General features: G+C 38.5%; 1 protein-coding gene across 3 annotated transcripts in view; it reads left to right on the forward strand.

Annotated features, from left to right (window-relative positions):
- LOC134538968 (brain tumor protein) overlaps window positions 1–17483 on the forward strand; it is a 70572-nt gene that overhangs the window by 22391 nt on the left and 30698 nt on the right. For 2 of the 3 annotated variants that reach the window (XM_063380611.1, XM_063380610.1), the window contains exons 8-12: window positions 2240–2582; window positions 7477–7617; window positions 8146–8298; window positions 8911–9146; window positions 11590–11783. In XM_063380611.1, coding sequence (XP_063236681.1) covers window positions 2240–2582; window positions 7477–7617; window positions 8146–8298; window positions 8911–9146; window positions 11590–11783 — 1067 coding nt within the window. The remainder of the gene's footprint in view (window positions 1–2239; window positions 2583–7476; window positions 7618–8145; window positions 8299–8910; window positions 9147–11589; window positions 11784–17483) is intronic. The other variant, XM_063380612.1, reaches the window with a different exon arrangement.

Here is a 17483-nt window from a genome sequence, read left to right on the forward strand (position 1 = left end):
TTAAATTAAGGGATGGGACGAATCCACATTTTGGTCGAATCCAGATCCTTGTTCGAATCCTCAGTGTTTGTCATCGAATCTCGAATCCCAGTCCCACACTAATCTTCACCACATGTTATTAAAAAAAATCACCCATTTGAAAAAATTACATAGGCCTATGTAATAAAAAAAATTAGTGATGGGTCGATTCCGATTCCGGAATCGGTCGGTTCCACCGATTCCTGTATAATCGTGGGATTCAGAATACAATGGTTTTGGAATCGACCATGACCGATTCCTACATTGTTTTTAAGTTTGCAAAATACATCTCCTACGCAACGTAAAATATTAAAATGCATGCAAATATAAATTTTAAAATGCATAATACAATCCTTTTTTACAAAAATGATTTACGAATTTCGGTAATTGACGTATTTATTTACTTGCACCACCATTTTTCCTACAGTATAAATGCAGTATCTACTTTCCCGCTTTAAGTGAAAGCATTTTTCGGAAATTACGTTGCAGCAGCACTGTATTTAATAGTAAACCTTCAAAAATAATTAGACAAAAATGTTTAAAGAAAATTATGTAAATGTATACGGCAAGTAAAATAATGTAAACGTTAACTATTTGATCATGGCAGCTACATTTGCCATTGTAAACAACCTAATTTTTTGTTTGTGCTACCGGCCATGGTAAACCATACGGCCATGAACCAAATTTTTGGTGACGTGAACGTGAAAATTAAGATGTTTCACATCTCTGCACTTTAAACTTTAAAAAACTAAAATGAAATATGATTTGAATGAGATTTTACCCAAATTCACAGTGAATTACTGTGACCATATTAAAATAATTTTGAAAGAAACATAACCAAATTGCTGTAAATCGGCGTTCTTGTGCGTGTTCAGCGATGCTCGCCTTTACTTACTCTATGGATGCTCGTTTTACATTAGATATATTTTGGAAAGGCAGTTGGCTAATCTGAATTTCCAAACATTGCTGCTGAAACGTTCGTAAATTTTTATTACCAAACATAAACAATCTTTTGAAAGTTGTTGTGTTAGTTTAACAGAATTGTTTCTGATAAATTTCTGAAATGAATTAAATGTAAACACGCAATTATTTGAAGAGTTTAAATATTTTGTATAAGAAAATCTCGCCATAAAATGTGGAAATTTTGAGATGCTAAAACATGCACAGAACTTTCTTACTCAAGAACCGAAAATTTGTTTTCTCATTACGGTTGTGAAGAACTGCAAGACTGGATGGATTTATTCTTTTCACCAAGTGAGATAATTAAGTTCTAGGTAATATATTAAAACGTAAGCATCTCTGACATTTTATTTTAGTGTGGTGCATATTTGTTTCTTGTCATAATGATGTAATAGTTTTTTTTTTTTTTTTTTCCCCTTCCTTCCTGTTCCCTTGAAATAGGTATAATAGAGGTTATATTATCATTTTATTTGGATCCTTATTTAGTTGTGCTTGAAAATAAAATTCTTAACCTTACCGTACAAACCTCTTTTTTTACAATTAATTAATTGAGTTGATAATGTAAGGTATCTAAAGTTGGTTAAGTTATAACATTATTTACAATTTACGTCATCTCATAAGACATCTTTGATTATTGGCAGTGTTTGAACACGTGTTTCGTCTAACTATATGAAATTCAAGGTGGCGTAACTTGATGGTAATAAACATACTTTTTAACATTGTTTTTTTTTTTTTTTTTTTTTTTGTACAGTGGACACCCCTGTAATCTCTTCTCAGTGTTGGTGTGCATGTCACAATTTATAAATAAATAAATCAAAAACCGTTGTAGATACAAAAAATTCCATAGAGACATTTTCTATTCTTAATTTAATTTGCTACAACTTTTATTCAACACATTTTTTCACTATAGTGCACCGTTTTCAAGTTACGGTGTGAAATTTAGACTGTTTGGACGGTCCAGCATCTAACTAGACTTTAATTTTTTCATATTCTGTTATTAGGAGTACTCGTTGCGAGAATTTTTGCCGCAGTTGTCAGCTCTCGTAGTAACACGGTTCCACTGTACCTTCAAGATTTTGTCTTTTTTGGCTAAAGGAACGCACCCTGTGAATATTTTATTTCTTATGTGTGTGCTAGTCTACAATCCAAAATATTTTCATTCTAAAGTTAACCTCAGTTGTGTGTAAGGCGAGTTGTGCGAAACTGAATTTCGCAATTTATTTTTTACAATTACATCTACCTGTTGTTTGACAATGCGCAGGCGACGTTCGGCAGCTTCAAGGCGGACGCGAGCGTGACCCCGAAGGAGGCGCCGCCCTCGCCCCCGCCCCCGCCGGCGGCGCCGGTGTTCTCCGGGCTGCTGGGGCCTCCCGAGCCCCCGCCCCCGGCCCTGCGCGGCCTCACCAGCATCCAGGAGTACAACCTGCAGCAGCTGGCCAGCCTGGCGGAGAAGGAGGCGGTGGCTGCCCCGCGCCGCGACCCCGGCCCGGGGTCCGGCCCGCCCACGCCGTCCTTCAGCCTGGTGGACCTGTTCTCCGGCGACCACGCCATGAACAACCTGCAGGCGCTGGCCAAGCTGGGCGGCGTGGCGCTCGACACCCAGGGTACCTCCGCTCTTAACCCTTTACAAATATGTTACAAATAAATTACAATCTATTGTGTAACTTTTTAAGGAAAAATTAAAGCAGCCAATGTTGCTTGTTCTTGTTAGGATCACCAGATAGCGGCACAAGGCTTACTCACGCGAGGAATTTCGGCGATAGCACTGGAACATTGCAAATATTAACATATTTATAAAGTGGTATCATAGAAATACCACTATGAAACAAAGGGTTTCTAGGGCCCCTTTAAATGTTTTATTCGTGAATTAAGTTAGCACACACGTTAAAATTACAATCTCTTGGGGAATGACATTTGGATCGGTAGGAAGAAAACAGTACACCCAGTAAACTTCAGAGGTTATCGTGGTGGAATTTTTTTTAAATCTACTTTTTTTTTTTTTTCCTTTCAATAGTTTTCTTCGAATCTTTTCCTCTCAAATATTGAATCCTACGAATTTGGTGGTATTTGAGGATTTGATTGCTCCGTCCCTAATTTGGCAAGGGTTGCACTGCAAGTGCCGCAAAAAAGAACACCATGTTCCAATGGCTGATCATCTTTTCCCTCCTGTCGAACACGACAGTTCCGTAGCATCGGGCATGCCGTCCCGCCATCCGGCCATTGTGACGTAGCTTGCTCTTGAACGTGCTGCCCTCTCTGTTGCCTCTGTTGTTGCGACATGGATCCGCTCAATTTCCGCTCTTTCTTGGTTCTGATTGCTGTTTGTTTATGACTTTTTACCTGAGCTAGGCGGGATTACTGTATTTTTCCCAGAAAGCCAGGAACATGTCTTTCCCAGAACATCAGGGCATTGTAATAATATTTGTTCACCTGTATTTTACCGTTTTGACTGGTCGGATTAGGTATATTCAAATGGGCATTAAATTGTGAGAATAACTACTAGTCATGAACCTTTATCATAAATATGATTGCAGATATGGAAACAGCCAGCTTAACATATAACTTTTCGCTCAGTGATTTTGGTGTTGCCAACAACACACCCATGTTCTTTGCTTTAGACAGAATTAACATGAACAAAAATTTTAGAATGCTTATTTTCGTATATTACCGTATTTACTCGTGTATAGTGCGCACCACGATTTTTGCAACAATATCCAAAAAAAAATGAATTTTTTTTTTTTCCATAAATAAATTTTACTAACATTTTGTGGTACCTGATTATTTAAATTGATGTGTGGTGATGCGTCAGGAAAATACTTCAACTCTGCTGTGTAGACGGAAGATAATGAAGTGCTGTATCGTCACAACTGGTATGTGGAAGGGAGAGAGGGAGGCGTGCCACGCTACGTTGCTAAGCTGGCGCGGAGAACTAGATGACTCACCGGTCGCTGCTGGGACGAGGAATGGAGGAAGCGAAGAAAGTGGACCGGGTGAGGGGAAGGGGGGGGGACTGGTGACAACATTCTCTCTCTCTCTCTCTCTTTTTTTACTAGCTTCTGAGCTGGCTTTATGTAAAGGGGGGAGGTCTAAAAATAAACAAGAGACCATGATGTGCGTGTGTGTGTGTGTGTGTGTGTGTGTGAAACAGAGGCCTTGTTGCTTGTGCATATGTGTGGGGGCTGGCCAGTAACGTCACCCGTCACCGGCAGTTAACGACTTCCACTCCTCCCCGCCTCCCCCCCCCCCCCCCCCCCAACTTTTTTTTCCCGTGTATAGCCCGCATCCTTATTTTTTTCCTTGAGGGGAAAAAAGGGCGCGCTATGCATGAGTATATACGGTACTAGCTGCAGTACCCGGCATTGCCCAGGCCACTTACTGACGAAGTTCTAAACTAAACTGTTATTAGCTCCATTAGTTGGCTAGCCGCCAAGAGCTCCACCAAGCATACTGGTCTTGTACAGGAGAAGGATAGGTAGTTTCCAAACCTTACTGTATGACCGTGTGGCGGACACAGAGAAATGGCACACACTCACTACTTGTATGTCTATGACATATTATTTTTTGTTATAAAATTGAATTTACCCATTGGCGATCAGTTGAAGGATATAGAAGTTTTTGCGCTGCAGCTGCATGTAGTGAGAGTTACAAAAAAAAAGGATATCGTAAAAACTAGTGCCGCACCGATGCGGATACCGATGAATCGTAATCAGAGATTATTGGTACTTTCCGATTAATCGTAATCGGCGATCATCTTAACGATTACTTTGCCGATTATCTACGTCCCGGCGTAATTATGTAGGTTTTTACTGTGTAATATTTTGTTACACATTTTAGGATTAAATACGGTAATATTTGTTTATATTAAAAAATTCATCTAACTCCGTCATATGATCACAGATATTTCAGATAATAAATCTCATTGCCTCGAACAATAAAAAAATACATTTTTCCTACATGTTTATTTACGTTTCGTCTTTTGTTCTGATTTTTGTTTAGTGGCCTTGTACATTACCTATAGCCAGACACGTAAAATAGATGGCATGCAATCAAAATACCACAAACAGTTGCAGTGGATTCTATGACAATCAATCTTTTCGAGTCGTAGTAGCGGTTCAAAATCGTGGTCCCGATACCTTCTACAGTTTATCACTGTGTTTTACAAACTCGTTATGGGCATCTTTGGTAACATTATCCGTTGTGTTATTTATATGTGACGTGAAAAGTGAAAATGTATTTATAATTTTATATATTCAGTCAACATAAATAAAATCTCATGTGCTAGAATTGGTTTTGAGTCATTTTTTTTTATAATTGTAGTGAGATGGCGAGTACGGAGAAAAAAAGTGAAGTGTGGTAACATTTTTCTATAAAATCAAGTGAACAAAAAAAAGCAACATGTTTAGGTACATTGTAAAACTGTAATTTCTCGATGCAAGTCCATAATAATGCTAGTTTTCCGCAACAAAAACTTACCTATTGTAAATTAAAATTATTAGACTGTAGTTCAAGTTGTTTACAATAACAAATATAAATAGAAGTTAATTTAATTTACGCTTTGCAATGACTTAATAGTGTATTTTATATATTTTTATACTGTTATTATAACTGTATTCTCAATTTTACCTAATCTTGTTACTTAATTCACATGGGAATAAAATTTTTGTGTGCATTATTACTAGGGACCCCAGAAAATGGTAAATAAAACTGGCTCATTTCGGTGTAAAAAAATGACAAAAGCGGTGCAAAAAATCGATGTAAAAATAAGCAAGCGGTGCTAAAAATCTGTGTAAAAATTTGGTGAGATACATTAAATTAAAATTGAAATTGGCAAACGAGGATTGTTTTGCTTCAAACCTTTTTAAATTTCAATATTAAACATAAAATGCACTCAGTTGGCAAACACTAAAAAGTTTTTAGTGTTTCTAGTTTTCTTCTTGGTCTTGTCTCCTTTACAGCAACCCTGTGTTCCCCTAGCCTGTTCTATTCCATCTGTTTCTAACCAAATAAAAAAATAATAAAAAAATTTTAAAAATGCAATAAAAATACTTAACCACAGTACCTTGAACATATTTACCTATTTATTTAACCAGGTCCTCATGTTTGGGTCATCTGCTTTTTCCAAAGGTATGTTTGCCCCCACCATCATTTCAACAAAGTCAATTATAAATTGTTGTTTGTTTACAACTATGTTTTTAAGAAGTTTGCAAAGCAGCTTCTATAGACATCTGTTTTGCAGTACCGGTAGTCGACGTTGATGCCGCACATAATTTTTTTTTTATGAGTTGCGTTAGAAACGTGTTTTAGGCATGTGTCTCGACGCTTCCAGTCCACACGATCGTTGCAAAACTTACACATTATTATCTTATCCTTAACATATAATATATAAAATCCTTCCTGCTTCATCTCTCGTTCTCGATCGAAAACCGTAAATATTTTCGGCATCTTAACACAAAAATAAGCACTACTAACTAGATGCTTGGAAATTAATACCGAGTAACCGAGACGTCATAACAAAAACACTACTGCAAGCTGCACCGTAAAAACATTTATGCTGTAGTGGCACGCACACGAAAAAATATTGTGTTCGGCCAGAATGAACTATTATGTAAGCGTAAATATTGAGTTCGCTTCTGTGCGCTAGAATTTTTGAGAACTAATACCAACTACACGAAAATTGTGTTCGTAACGCTGCTACATAGCGGCAACGTAAATATACACGTTTGCCGCCATGTTGGAACTACATCGATTTCGTTACGCGATAGCAATACAATCGATAGTAAGATTATTTACAGTATCCGACCAATGTAAACATTCTTGGTAACGGAAATTACGTGGATTTCGCGCAAAGTTTCGTGTTTTGTGAAAAAATAGCAGATTTCGTGAAAACAGTGAAATAGTGCCCAATTTCGCGGTATTTCGTGTATTTCGCGGTTCACCATTTTCTGGGTTCTCTAATTATTACACTTAAACAAATTTGTTCATTATAATCGGTAACTGATTCGGTATCTGCCGATTATTGCTCTAATAATCGGTAATCGAATCGGTAATCGGTAAAGTCATATCGGTGCACCACTAGTAAAAACCTTTTTTTCATGGGGAAAAAAAACCTTCTATTTGCCAACTTTCGTGTTTATTGTTCAAACTGTGTCGGTGTTTATCGAAGTCATATATATGTAAATGTTACTTAGCTTGTTTTTTTCATGAAAGCACGTGTCAAGAGAGAATTGACTCTTATAATTGATGGTGACTTGTTATTAGGTGGCGAGAAGCTACATCTGATGCATTTATTGTCATGCATTGATGTATTAGTGTCTTTTTGATATCCATCCACTTTGTTCAAACGTCAATTTTCCTTGTAGCGGAACGCGTGGCGACGTGAGCGGGGTGCACAACTGTACCCGCGAGAGCGCTAGTCTCAGGGTCAGGGCTGGCGGAGGCGGGGTGGAGGGGGGCGTGCGGTGGATTGACGAGCGGAAGGTGTGGCACGCGTGCTTGCAGGTCAGATCGTGGCGAGTGGCGCGTCGCCCATGGGCCTGGCGGTCTCCGGCTCGTCGTCAGCCGTGGCTAGACCCGTGACCACCCCACCACCGCCACCGCCACCGCAGGTGCTGCCCCAGACCCTGGGTGCGCTCCTCAACGGTGAGCCCCTTCACCCCCTCCGCGGCTCTCACTTCACCTCACTCGCTGTTTCTTTGCTCTGAATTAATATTTATTCACATTTTCTTCACGTACTATCGCATCACATGTTTTTTTCTTCCTTCACACATATTTTAGCTTCTTACTGTGCACTCTCGGCAGGGATTTCGAAGTCCTCTTCGCTTTTTTTTTTTTCTTATTGTGTTTTTTTATCCACGATCGGAAGTTGGTTTCACTCTCCTCCGTCATTCTCGTCCTTTCCTTTCCCCGCGAAGGAATCCTTCTCCGACTTCAATTGCCGTCGGCCTGATGCTTTTACGTTCCCGAGTGTGCGCTTCGGCGGTTGGTTCGAGCGTTCCCTCCGCCGTTCCGTGTTTTCCTCGGCACCTTGTCGGGAGCGAGCTTCGTGCAGGGGGAGACTGTCTCGCGGCGGTGCGGGACCTCGGCCTGCCCTGCACTCCCGGGAGGGTCTCAAGGGGAGGGAGGCGTGCCGGCGGAGTGACGGCAAGGGGGTGTGCGCGTCGCTTGCAGACCTGGCGACGGGCGTGCTGAACGGCGGGGCGGACGTGCTGGGGCGGGGGCCCTCGCCCAGCCTCTCCATCAGCACCACCATCGCGTCGCTCAACGGCGGGACGGCCTTCTCCACGCTGTCCGGGACCCCGTCGCCCATCCTCTCCCAGCCAGGTGAGTGTCGTGTGCATTCCCGGTCCCGTCCGGCGCTGCACGGATGTTCTCTAACTTTGTATTGCCGAAATGAACGCCCAGTTACAGACTCAGGGCCGACGCGTCCACACAGACGAACTAGGCAACTGCCCAGGGCACCAAGTAGCTGGGGGCGGCGCAGCACGACACATAACAGCTGATGTAACATGTTTAACGATTATTTAAACTAGATGAAAATGTAATTTTTGTAACAGTTTGGAATGTTTATATTGAATATAAGTAATTATTTAAAGTCCACGGTGACCTGTTTATGATTTGTAATAAGTAAAAAAGAAAAAAAACACAAGCCTGCTTACATTTGATTGTTGACAAAATATTAGGCTTACGTGATGTATTTTGAGGCAAGGACGATTTTTTTTTCCGGGGGGGGGGAAGCGCCTGGGGCGCCAATTTACCTTGCACCGGCCCTGTACAGACTACTGTTGTTTCTCCAGTCTCAAGATACAGGTTTGAGATAATAATGCGACCTCCACTTTCAGTTCATCGGTTTCGGTAAAAAAAAAAAAAAACATGTAATTTTTGGGTAGATACACAGCTGTGTTGAGGGTGGAGCGTGTGTGTGCCGTGCCGCAGACGAGCTGGATCCTCTGCCCCCGGCGCTGGCGCTGAACGGCGGCGGGGTGGGGGGGCCGGCCCCCAGCGGCTTCCAGCTGATGCGCAGCACCTCGGGCAAGGCCACGCCCATGCAGATCCGCTACAAGTACGGCCAGCTGGGGCCGGGCAAGGGCCAGTTCAACTCCCCGCACGGCTTCTGCCTGGGCGCGGAGGAGGACATCATCGTGGCCGACACCAACAACCACCGAATTCAGGTGCTCCCGATTCCTTGAAATATCTAGAATTTTATTCGACTGAATCCCGTCCTGAACTAAAAATGCCAAGTGACATACCGTATATACCCGAATCTAGGATGACATTTTTTACCATAATTTATAATTCAAAACAATGGGGTCGCCTTGGATTCAGATACACTGATTTTTATGTAAAGATACCTATTTTGGGTGAATGTTTTCGGGTTGTGCAGTAGTTACTGGCTGCACATGTTACGACCGATATTTTTGGAATGTTCCATAGCACAAGATGGCGTCCATCTTATCGACTAGTTTCTTCTTCAGCTTAATGAAGTTACAGTACCAGCCATATAGGTATTTATTTCTGTTTGTACATAAACTGTTAACAGTATTTCAAAAGTAGTGGTTGAAATCCTTTGTAACATACATATTTTCAATTTTATATCTAATTTGTTGGCATGTGTTTAATACAATAAAAAAAAATTTTTCCTGAAAACATGAGGCTGTAGTTTGGGGGTCGTCTTAGATTCGAGGTCGTCTTAGATTCGGGTATATACAGTAATTACAATGCTCTTGCTCCCAATTCCAACCTGATTTCTTGAAATCTAGTATTTTACCCGGCCGAATCCCGTCCTGAAGTAAAAATGCCAAGTGACATAATTACAATGCTCTTGCTCCCAATTCCAACCTGATTTCTTGAAATCTAGTATTTTACCCGGCCGAATCCCGTCCTGAAGTAAAAATGCCAAGTGACATAATTACAATGCTCTTGCTCCCAATTCCAACCTGATTTCTTGAAATCTAGAATTTTACCCGGCCGAATCCCGTCCTGAAGTAAAAATGCCAAGTGACATAATTACAATGCTCTTGCTCCCAATTCCAACCTGATTTCTTGAAATCTAGAATTTTACCCGGCCGAATCCCGTCCTGAAGTAAAAATGCCAAGTGACATAATTACAATGCTCTTGCTCCCAATTCCAACCTGATTCTTGAAATCGAATTTTATCCGACCGAATCCTGTCCTGAAGTAAAAAATGCCAAGTGACATAATTACAACGCTCTTGCTCCCGATTCCAACCTGATTTCTTGAAATCTAGAACTTTATCTGACCGAATCCCGTCCTGAAGTAAAAATGCCATTCCTGTCCATCTACAGTAGAACCCTGTTATTAACTAAAAGTGTATTCTATTGCTTACAAATAATATTTTTTTTTTTTTCATTCATACGTAGGAATCCCAAAATTAAACATTTTCAGGTGGCGAAGGAGTAGACGTTCTCACTCTTAATGTTGTCTTCATGAATCGTGAGACAATTTTACAAAAAAAAAAATTTGGCAGTGTATCTTTAAAGACAAACAAAATTTAACCAGGGACCAAGACGAAGTTGAAAAATGGTTGGCTTGTTTCAGAAAATTCATGTATCAAGTATATTATCTTTGGTTTTAACATTAAAGTTGTTTACGTAGCTTGGTGATTCCATTGGTACAAAGCTTGAACATTGTTAAATGCTAAATTGAGATTTCCTGCTTATAATGTTTTTTTCTTGTGCTCCCTTGAAAAACATTATAACAGGGTTCTACTGTATATGTTACATACATATTGTACCGTATTAACCCGCGAATCGGTCGCACACTTAACGCCAATTTATACTTTAAATAAATGTAGTGCTATTATGCGAGTTTTCCACTTTAGGAAAAAAAAAATTATAAATGCAGTGTGTCGTTACGTATGTACATAAATAACTCTTCTGTGTTGTTTGTTAATGTGTAAAACATCGCGGGGAATTTGAAGCACAGTGAATTAAGCTGTTTGCTACATCTCTCGGCTGCCTGCCGTTTGCCCAGCCGGCAAGTGACAAGTGATGCGATTTGCTGGGCTGGCATTCGGCTGGAGGAGGGGGGAAAAAATCTAAAAAAAAATCAACCGGCCAGAGTTTGTGTGCGCGTGCGTTCTGCGAGTGCGTGATGCCATGTAGCTGTGTTGAAGGTTCTCCCTCCCTCCGTCATCGTAAATGTCAGTGAATTGGCACTGTACGCATTTTCCACGTGTATTTTGACAGGTTTTTAAAATGCAACTGTGACCCAACATTATTGTTTAGCAGTTAATGCAAATTTTATTGGTTTGTAGTACATGTAGATATCATTTTGCGAAAATGCAATTGCATGTATCTATCCAGATTATTAGTTTGGTCATTTTGTATGTTATTCAAAAGTAATGTTTGAGATGAACTGGCACTACACATTCTCCTCTTGTATTTTGACAGGTTTTTAAAATGCAACTGTGACAACATTATTGTTTAGCAGTTAATGAAAATTTTATTGGTTTGTAGTACATATAGATATAATTTTGCAAAAATGCAAATGCATGTATCTATCCATATTATTATTATTTTGTATATAATTCAAAAGTAATGTTTGGGATGTAAATGTCGTCTTACCAGCTGTGTTGTGTGTTGTGTTGCCCAGACGTTCGAGAAGACGGGCACGTTCAAGTTCCAGTTCGGTATCCCGGGTAAGGAGGAGGGTCAGCTGTGGTACCCGCGCAAGGTCGCGGTCATGCGCAACTCCGGCAAGTTCGTGGTGTGCGACCGTGGCAACGAGCGCTCCCGCATGCAGATCTTCACCAAGAGCGGACACTTTATCAAGAAGATCGCCATCCGGTGAGTTGTTCAATCCCTTAGGTCCCGTGACTGATTGTACATGGGTTACGTGCCAGTGAGGAACTAAAATGCACCAACGTCGTCATGTATAAATTGGTTACTAATAACACTTTGTGTGTGTGTGTGTGTGTGGGGGGGGGGGGGGGGGGGGGGGACAAGAGATTGATTTAAAAAAATTAACTTTTATCTATAGAACTTGACTCAAAATGTTAGAAAGAAGAAAAAAAAACAAATTGTAAATATAAGGCCATCTTGACAAAATGGGTTCCATCCTCTCTAGCATAATGTGCTCGGATATTTCTTCGTTCAGTGATGATGAACCTTTAATGCAGCATATTATTTATTTATATATATATCCAATCTATTTAGTACATACAATTTTTTACTAATTCAAATGTTAAATAATTGACACTTATCAAATTAAATACAGTAAAACTCGCCCAAGGTGTTCCGGCATAATACAATTTTCCGGCATAATACAATTTTCCGCTTATTAGGTTCACAAAATTATATCCTTGATCATTTCCATATATCCCTCGGTTAATTTTTCCCATTCATAACGTTTGCGTAAATAGATGCTTCCCGCATATAATGTTAAGCGTTTGTGGGGAAAAAAATGTTTATCTGTAAACTCTCTCGTAATTTTTAAAAAAATTAATATATTTTTGATCTATAACGAAATAGTTTGAATTTGCACAGGACCGTCGAAACCTTTCCCAGATGCCGCACGCAGTTAAAAGTGTATTTTTCGACCAATCATCTGAGCTTGCATTTGTATCGACTGAGAGGCTGTTCCATCTGAACGCCATTTTCCCTGTTCCAAGGCAGAACATCTGACATGAGAAATGCTCATGACAATCGAAACCTGTGCTGGACGCGTACGCTGTTACAAGTCTATTTTTCGACCAATCATCTGATAGACTGAGAGGCTGTTTTATCTGTGTGCCCAACATTGATAGTATTGATTGATACTGTATTACAAAAAAAAAATTATATGGATTAACAAATTTTTTTTTCCTGAAAAGTGGCATAATGCAGCTATTTCAGTGGCTGGTGCTAATTTCTAGTGTTTTAAGATTTAGTCAGCGGCATACACGTTTTCGGTTATTGTATCTAATCATGTAAAATACACCATACTTTAAGGACTGGAAAACTTAAGTAGTAAGAATTAAAATATGAAGCTCACTGTTAACATTTTACTAGTGCTGGGTCGAACGTTCGAATTTCGAACCGAACCCGAACTTTAGGGTTAGGTTCGGTTCGGATAAAATTTCATAACAAATCTTCAGTTCGAGTTCAGTTCGAAATACTGACAAAAAGTTCGTATTCGGTTCGAAATTGAACGTAATTAACGAACTTTAAAGCGAACCCACACAAATCTTACATCCACAACTCGTATTTGTTTGGTAAAACAGAAGGTGAACTACTGTTGCCAACATCGGTCACATAATGATTACGGTTAAAATCGATTATTTATCGATAGTTGTAAGCAGAAAAAAATGGCGTCGTCTGTCATCTTTGCATGTAAAGATTTCATGCGGATGTCATAGATTCTTTAACACAGCACGCGTAGTTATTTAGTTGTAATCGTTGGAACATACGTACATTATCTTTCGTTCATCCGTTTCTTTAACTTCGTTGTTTGTTTTGCGTTTTGCTCATGGTTGGTGCATGGTGCATGCTGGAATTAAGAAATCGCTTTGTAAAAGGACTACGTTTATTTATTATTCTCAACAGTCCGACATTGAAAACTGTGTTATTTATTTTTTATTTCCTTACAAAAATATAGTGTTGTTACATTTTCATTGTGTACCTACAGGTAAGTGCATTTTTAAGTAGCTGCCCACAGTAAAATTGTGTTTCTTTATATTAATTAGAGCTGTGCCGATCTGGATCAGCAGGTACCGATATTGCCGATATTTTTGTGTAGCGGATCGTATTCAGGATCCACCAAAACGAGAAAAATAATTGCTGATACTTTTTTTTTGTCCAGTTAGTATTTACCACGTTTCCATGTTGGGTTTAAAACGTTTCGGGTATCTAATTTAGTTTGTGTACAATACTCGTTTCCATGCATTATTTTGATCCAATTGAAAACGACTTTGATTCGCTCGATATATTTGCATGTTATGAGGGTCGCGACATTGGCTCACGTGAAATAAATAAAGACGTAATTAAATAAACACAAACAGGTGATTTGTCTTTCTGCTCCATTCGGAAATACTTCCCCTACGAAAATAGAATGGATAAACGAAATGTCTTGATATTTCTTGGCTGCATGGCAATTATTGTTGGGTGTATTTCATTTATTAGGAAAGTGGGCGCAATAAAGAAAGAACATTTTCGTGCATCAATATTGTGTGCAAAACTTGCATTATTTCAACATAAGGTAAATATGTATTTGAGCGGCCGGTCAGAAAGAAAAGTCTAAAAAATCCGAAAATAACTTCATTCTATTCTCTAAAACGTCCAACTACTGTATTTCAGAGTTCGGTTCAAGTTCGATGAATTTGATTAGTGTTCGGTTCAAATTCGGTTCGTGATGAATGTTAAAGGTTCGGTTCAAGTTCGGATTCGGAGAAACTGTTATTCATTATGTTCGAGTTCGGTTCGAGAGATAAAAATGGGTTCGACCCAGCACTACTTTTTACATAAGAGTTTTAAGTAATTTTATGTTGGTTGCAAATGTAGAATATGTATAGAGTTTGAAGACAAAAAATTTCATCCAATTGAGTACAATAAACTCAACTTTAAAAGCAGAGTTGAGTTGAGACTACTCTCTTGACTTGAGTTTTCGAGTCTCAGTTTATCTCTAATAAAAACTTCATGTTCATGCAAATACGTGTATTCCATTTCACGCTATGTTATTTTTTCTTATATATTAATAATTAATCTTTTGATTCAAAATAAAGTTACTAAAATATTTGTGAAATGTCCTCAATATGTCTGCAATTAAATCATCAGGTATTTATAGAGACAATGTGCTTTTGGCTGTTTCTGCAGAGTTATGTATCGTAATATTCAGTGATGTAGAAGATGCTTCTGCTACCAAATTTGTAGCAAACCATCAGTGGTACAGTAGACTTAGATTGCCCAGTATCCAATAGGAATGCCCAATGCTAATTGCATGTAATTTTTATTTAAGGTCAAAAATGATTTTACAATACATGCTTCAGTGGTAGTTGAAAGTGCTGTTCACGACCTGGGATTAGTCGGGAGCATTGCTCGGAAGTGTATGTACGAGCCTTTCATATCTTCAATAAAAAATTTTGTTTTGGTCTGATTTGTGTTGAAATAATTATCCTGATGTTCTTGCTAAACAGTATTTGCTGCTAAACACCATATTTTTTATCCTGTAACTTAGCATTTAAGCGATCACAAGGTATACTGTCTGATAATCCGTCATTGTAGGTTATCCGGTAAACACCATATTTTTTATCCTGTAACTTAGCATTTAAGCGATCACAAGGTATACTGTCTGATAATCCGTCATTGTAGGTTATCCGGCACTTGCGAAGTCCAGAACCTGCCAGTTTATTGGAAGTCTACTGTACAATGAATTAGTGATGGCCCGATATATAAAAACCCGATACCGATTCCGATATTTCCAAATTTTACCGATCCGATATTCGATACCCGATATTCCGATAATAGGCCTATCTCATTTCTAACACTGATTCTATAAAATTGTGGTTCTGGAGTATTGTTAGAGACAATAATGAAAAATGTTATATATTAATAAAACATACTTATGTGAATGTATATTATTTTTATTAATTGTAAAATATTGTAAATTCACATTAAATGACAGATAATATTGAAATTATCATAATGGCCTACAATGGGTCGGTACCGGTTCTCGGTTCTCGGTTCCTATGGTTCTCAGCATTTTAACCGGCACCGAGAACCGCAGCTAAAATGTCGGTGCCGGTACCGGCAGTATAGCAAAACCCTTTACGAAAATAGTCCTTCACTATAACTTAACTGCAGCATGAAATGGCTCAACTCACGTCCAAACCACATATGAATTATTTTTTTGGACTTCCGTAGAATAATATTCATCTCTAACTATTAAATAAATAACACGTGAAAATATTTAATGTTCTCGCCACAGCTGTAAACAAAGTACGTTTTACAATCAAAACATAACAGTTGAAGGTGCCATAGATGTAGTTCATAGAGGTGTGCAACTCTTATGACGTGCCTCAGCAGAGATGTGAGAACAGAAAGACGCCATGTTTGTTTCAATTTGTTTTTAAAAATAGGCAGTTAATTGAGTCGTTGACACGTAAGTAAGGGTGACTGGTGTATTGCAAATTCCACAGAATATTTGTTTAATATAATTAATGATTGATTAAAAATTTTCCGTAATAATTTTCGGCGTTATAAAATTTTATGCATTTTTTTGTGCAGTGCTTTGGAATGTAAGTTCACTGCATCTGCAGCCGTCTAGTGTAATGGCTAGTAACTTTCTCATTTAGACAAATGGGATTTTTTTGAAGGGAGAAGTTACAAAATGCTTGTTGACACTTGTAAAGTATAATTATTCTGGCCAAATAGAGCAAATTGTGTAAGAAATGGCATCAGAAGTGTGGCAGTAATTTACTGTTGACTGTGCAAACATACTGAATTCAATGTAGGCAATAAGTTTGATGGACCATTTAATATTCTAATTCTTTGAAAGATCACCATCATTATATTTATTTCCATTATTGTAACTTTTTCTTTTTATTCCTATGTTTTAAAGTAGGGTTTAATTAATATAGTAAATTTTAGTTTTATTAAGGTTGGTGTGTTTACTGTAGCTTGAAATATATACTAAACCTTTTAATTTGCTTTGATAGCCTCTTTAAAGACTGAATCATTATGCCAATGCATTTCTTTGTAAGCATACAATAAAAAACATTGAGGACAGAACAATACAAAAAAATTATTATTTTCAGTGTTATAAACAGTAAATTGTTGAAGTTGTAAGTATGGACACATGCTTTTTAGTCCTTTTTTTGTAGCCAAAACAGTAAATAGTTTATTACTTAAAACACCTCGTAAATAATGTGTGAATAATATTTATTTTATTTTTTTAAGTCAGAACCGAGGAACCGAGAACCGAGAACCGATTTTTAAGAACCGGTACCGAACCGAGAACCGGGAAAAAACAGGAATTGACCCATCACTAGTTCAGGTGAAAGGCGATTCTGTTTTTTGGTACAAATTCCAGCTGCAGAGCTAAACAATCTTTCAGAATGAAATTTTGTAGCTGTCCGGTATTAGTCTCTAGTGTATTTGCTTATAATTAGAGGCACTGGAAAATCGTAAAAACGATATAGGCGCGAATAAAAGCGACAAAATGGTTTATCGACGAATAAATGCTACAATCCCGTTTTTAGAAGTAAGTATTAACATTTTTAGTAATATTAAAATTTTCAGTAAATTTTAGTTTTACCTAATATTTTTAAATAAACCATTTCTTATTATTAACGGCCTAACCTCATACAATAAAGAACATTCTTTATTTTATGCATCTTCTTACCGTGTTTGAAGATAACCTAGTAAACGGTGACGATGGTGAGCCATGTAAACAATCAACACGATCTATGAATCTTGTAAATAACACGAAACACAATTTAAATACGCATAGGCTCGTGCGGAAACTTGATTAACGGCAAACGTAACGTACGACCCAAACAAATGTAAACTGTT

This window comes from Bacillus rossius, chromosome 14 (assembly GCF_032445375.1).
Source record: "Bacillus rossius redtenbacheri isolate Brsri chromosome 14, Brsri_v3, whole genome shotgun sequence".
In the NCBI taxonomy this organism is placed as follows: Eukaryota; Metazoa; Arthropoda; class Insecta; order Phasmatodea; family Bacillidae; genus Bacillus; species Bacillus rossius.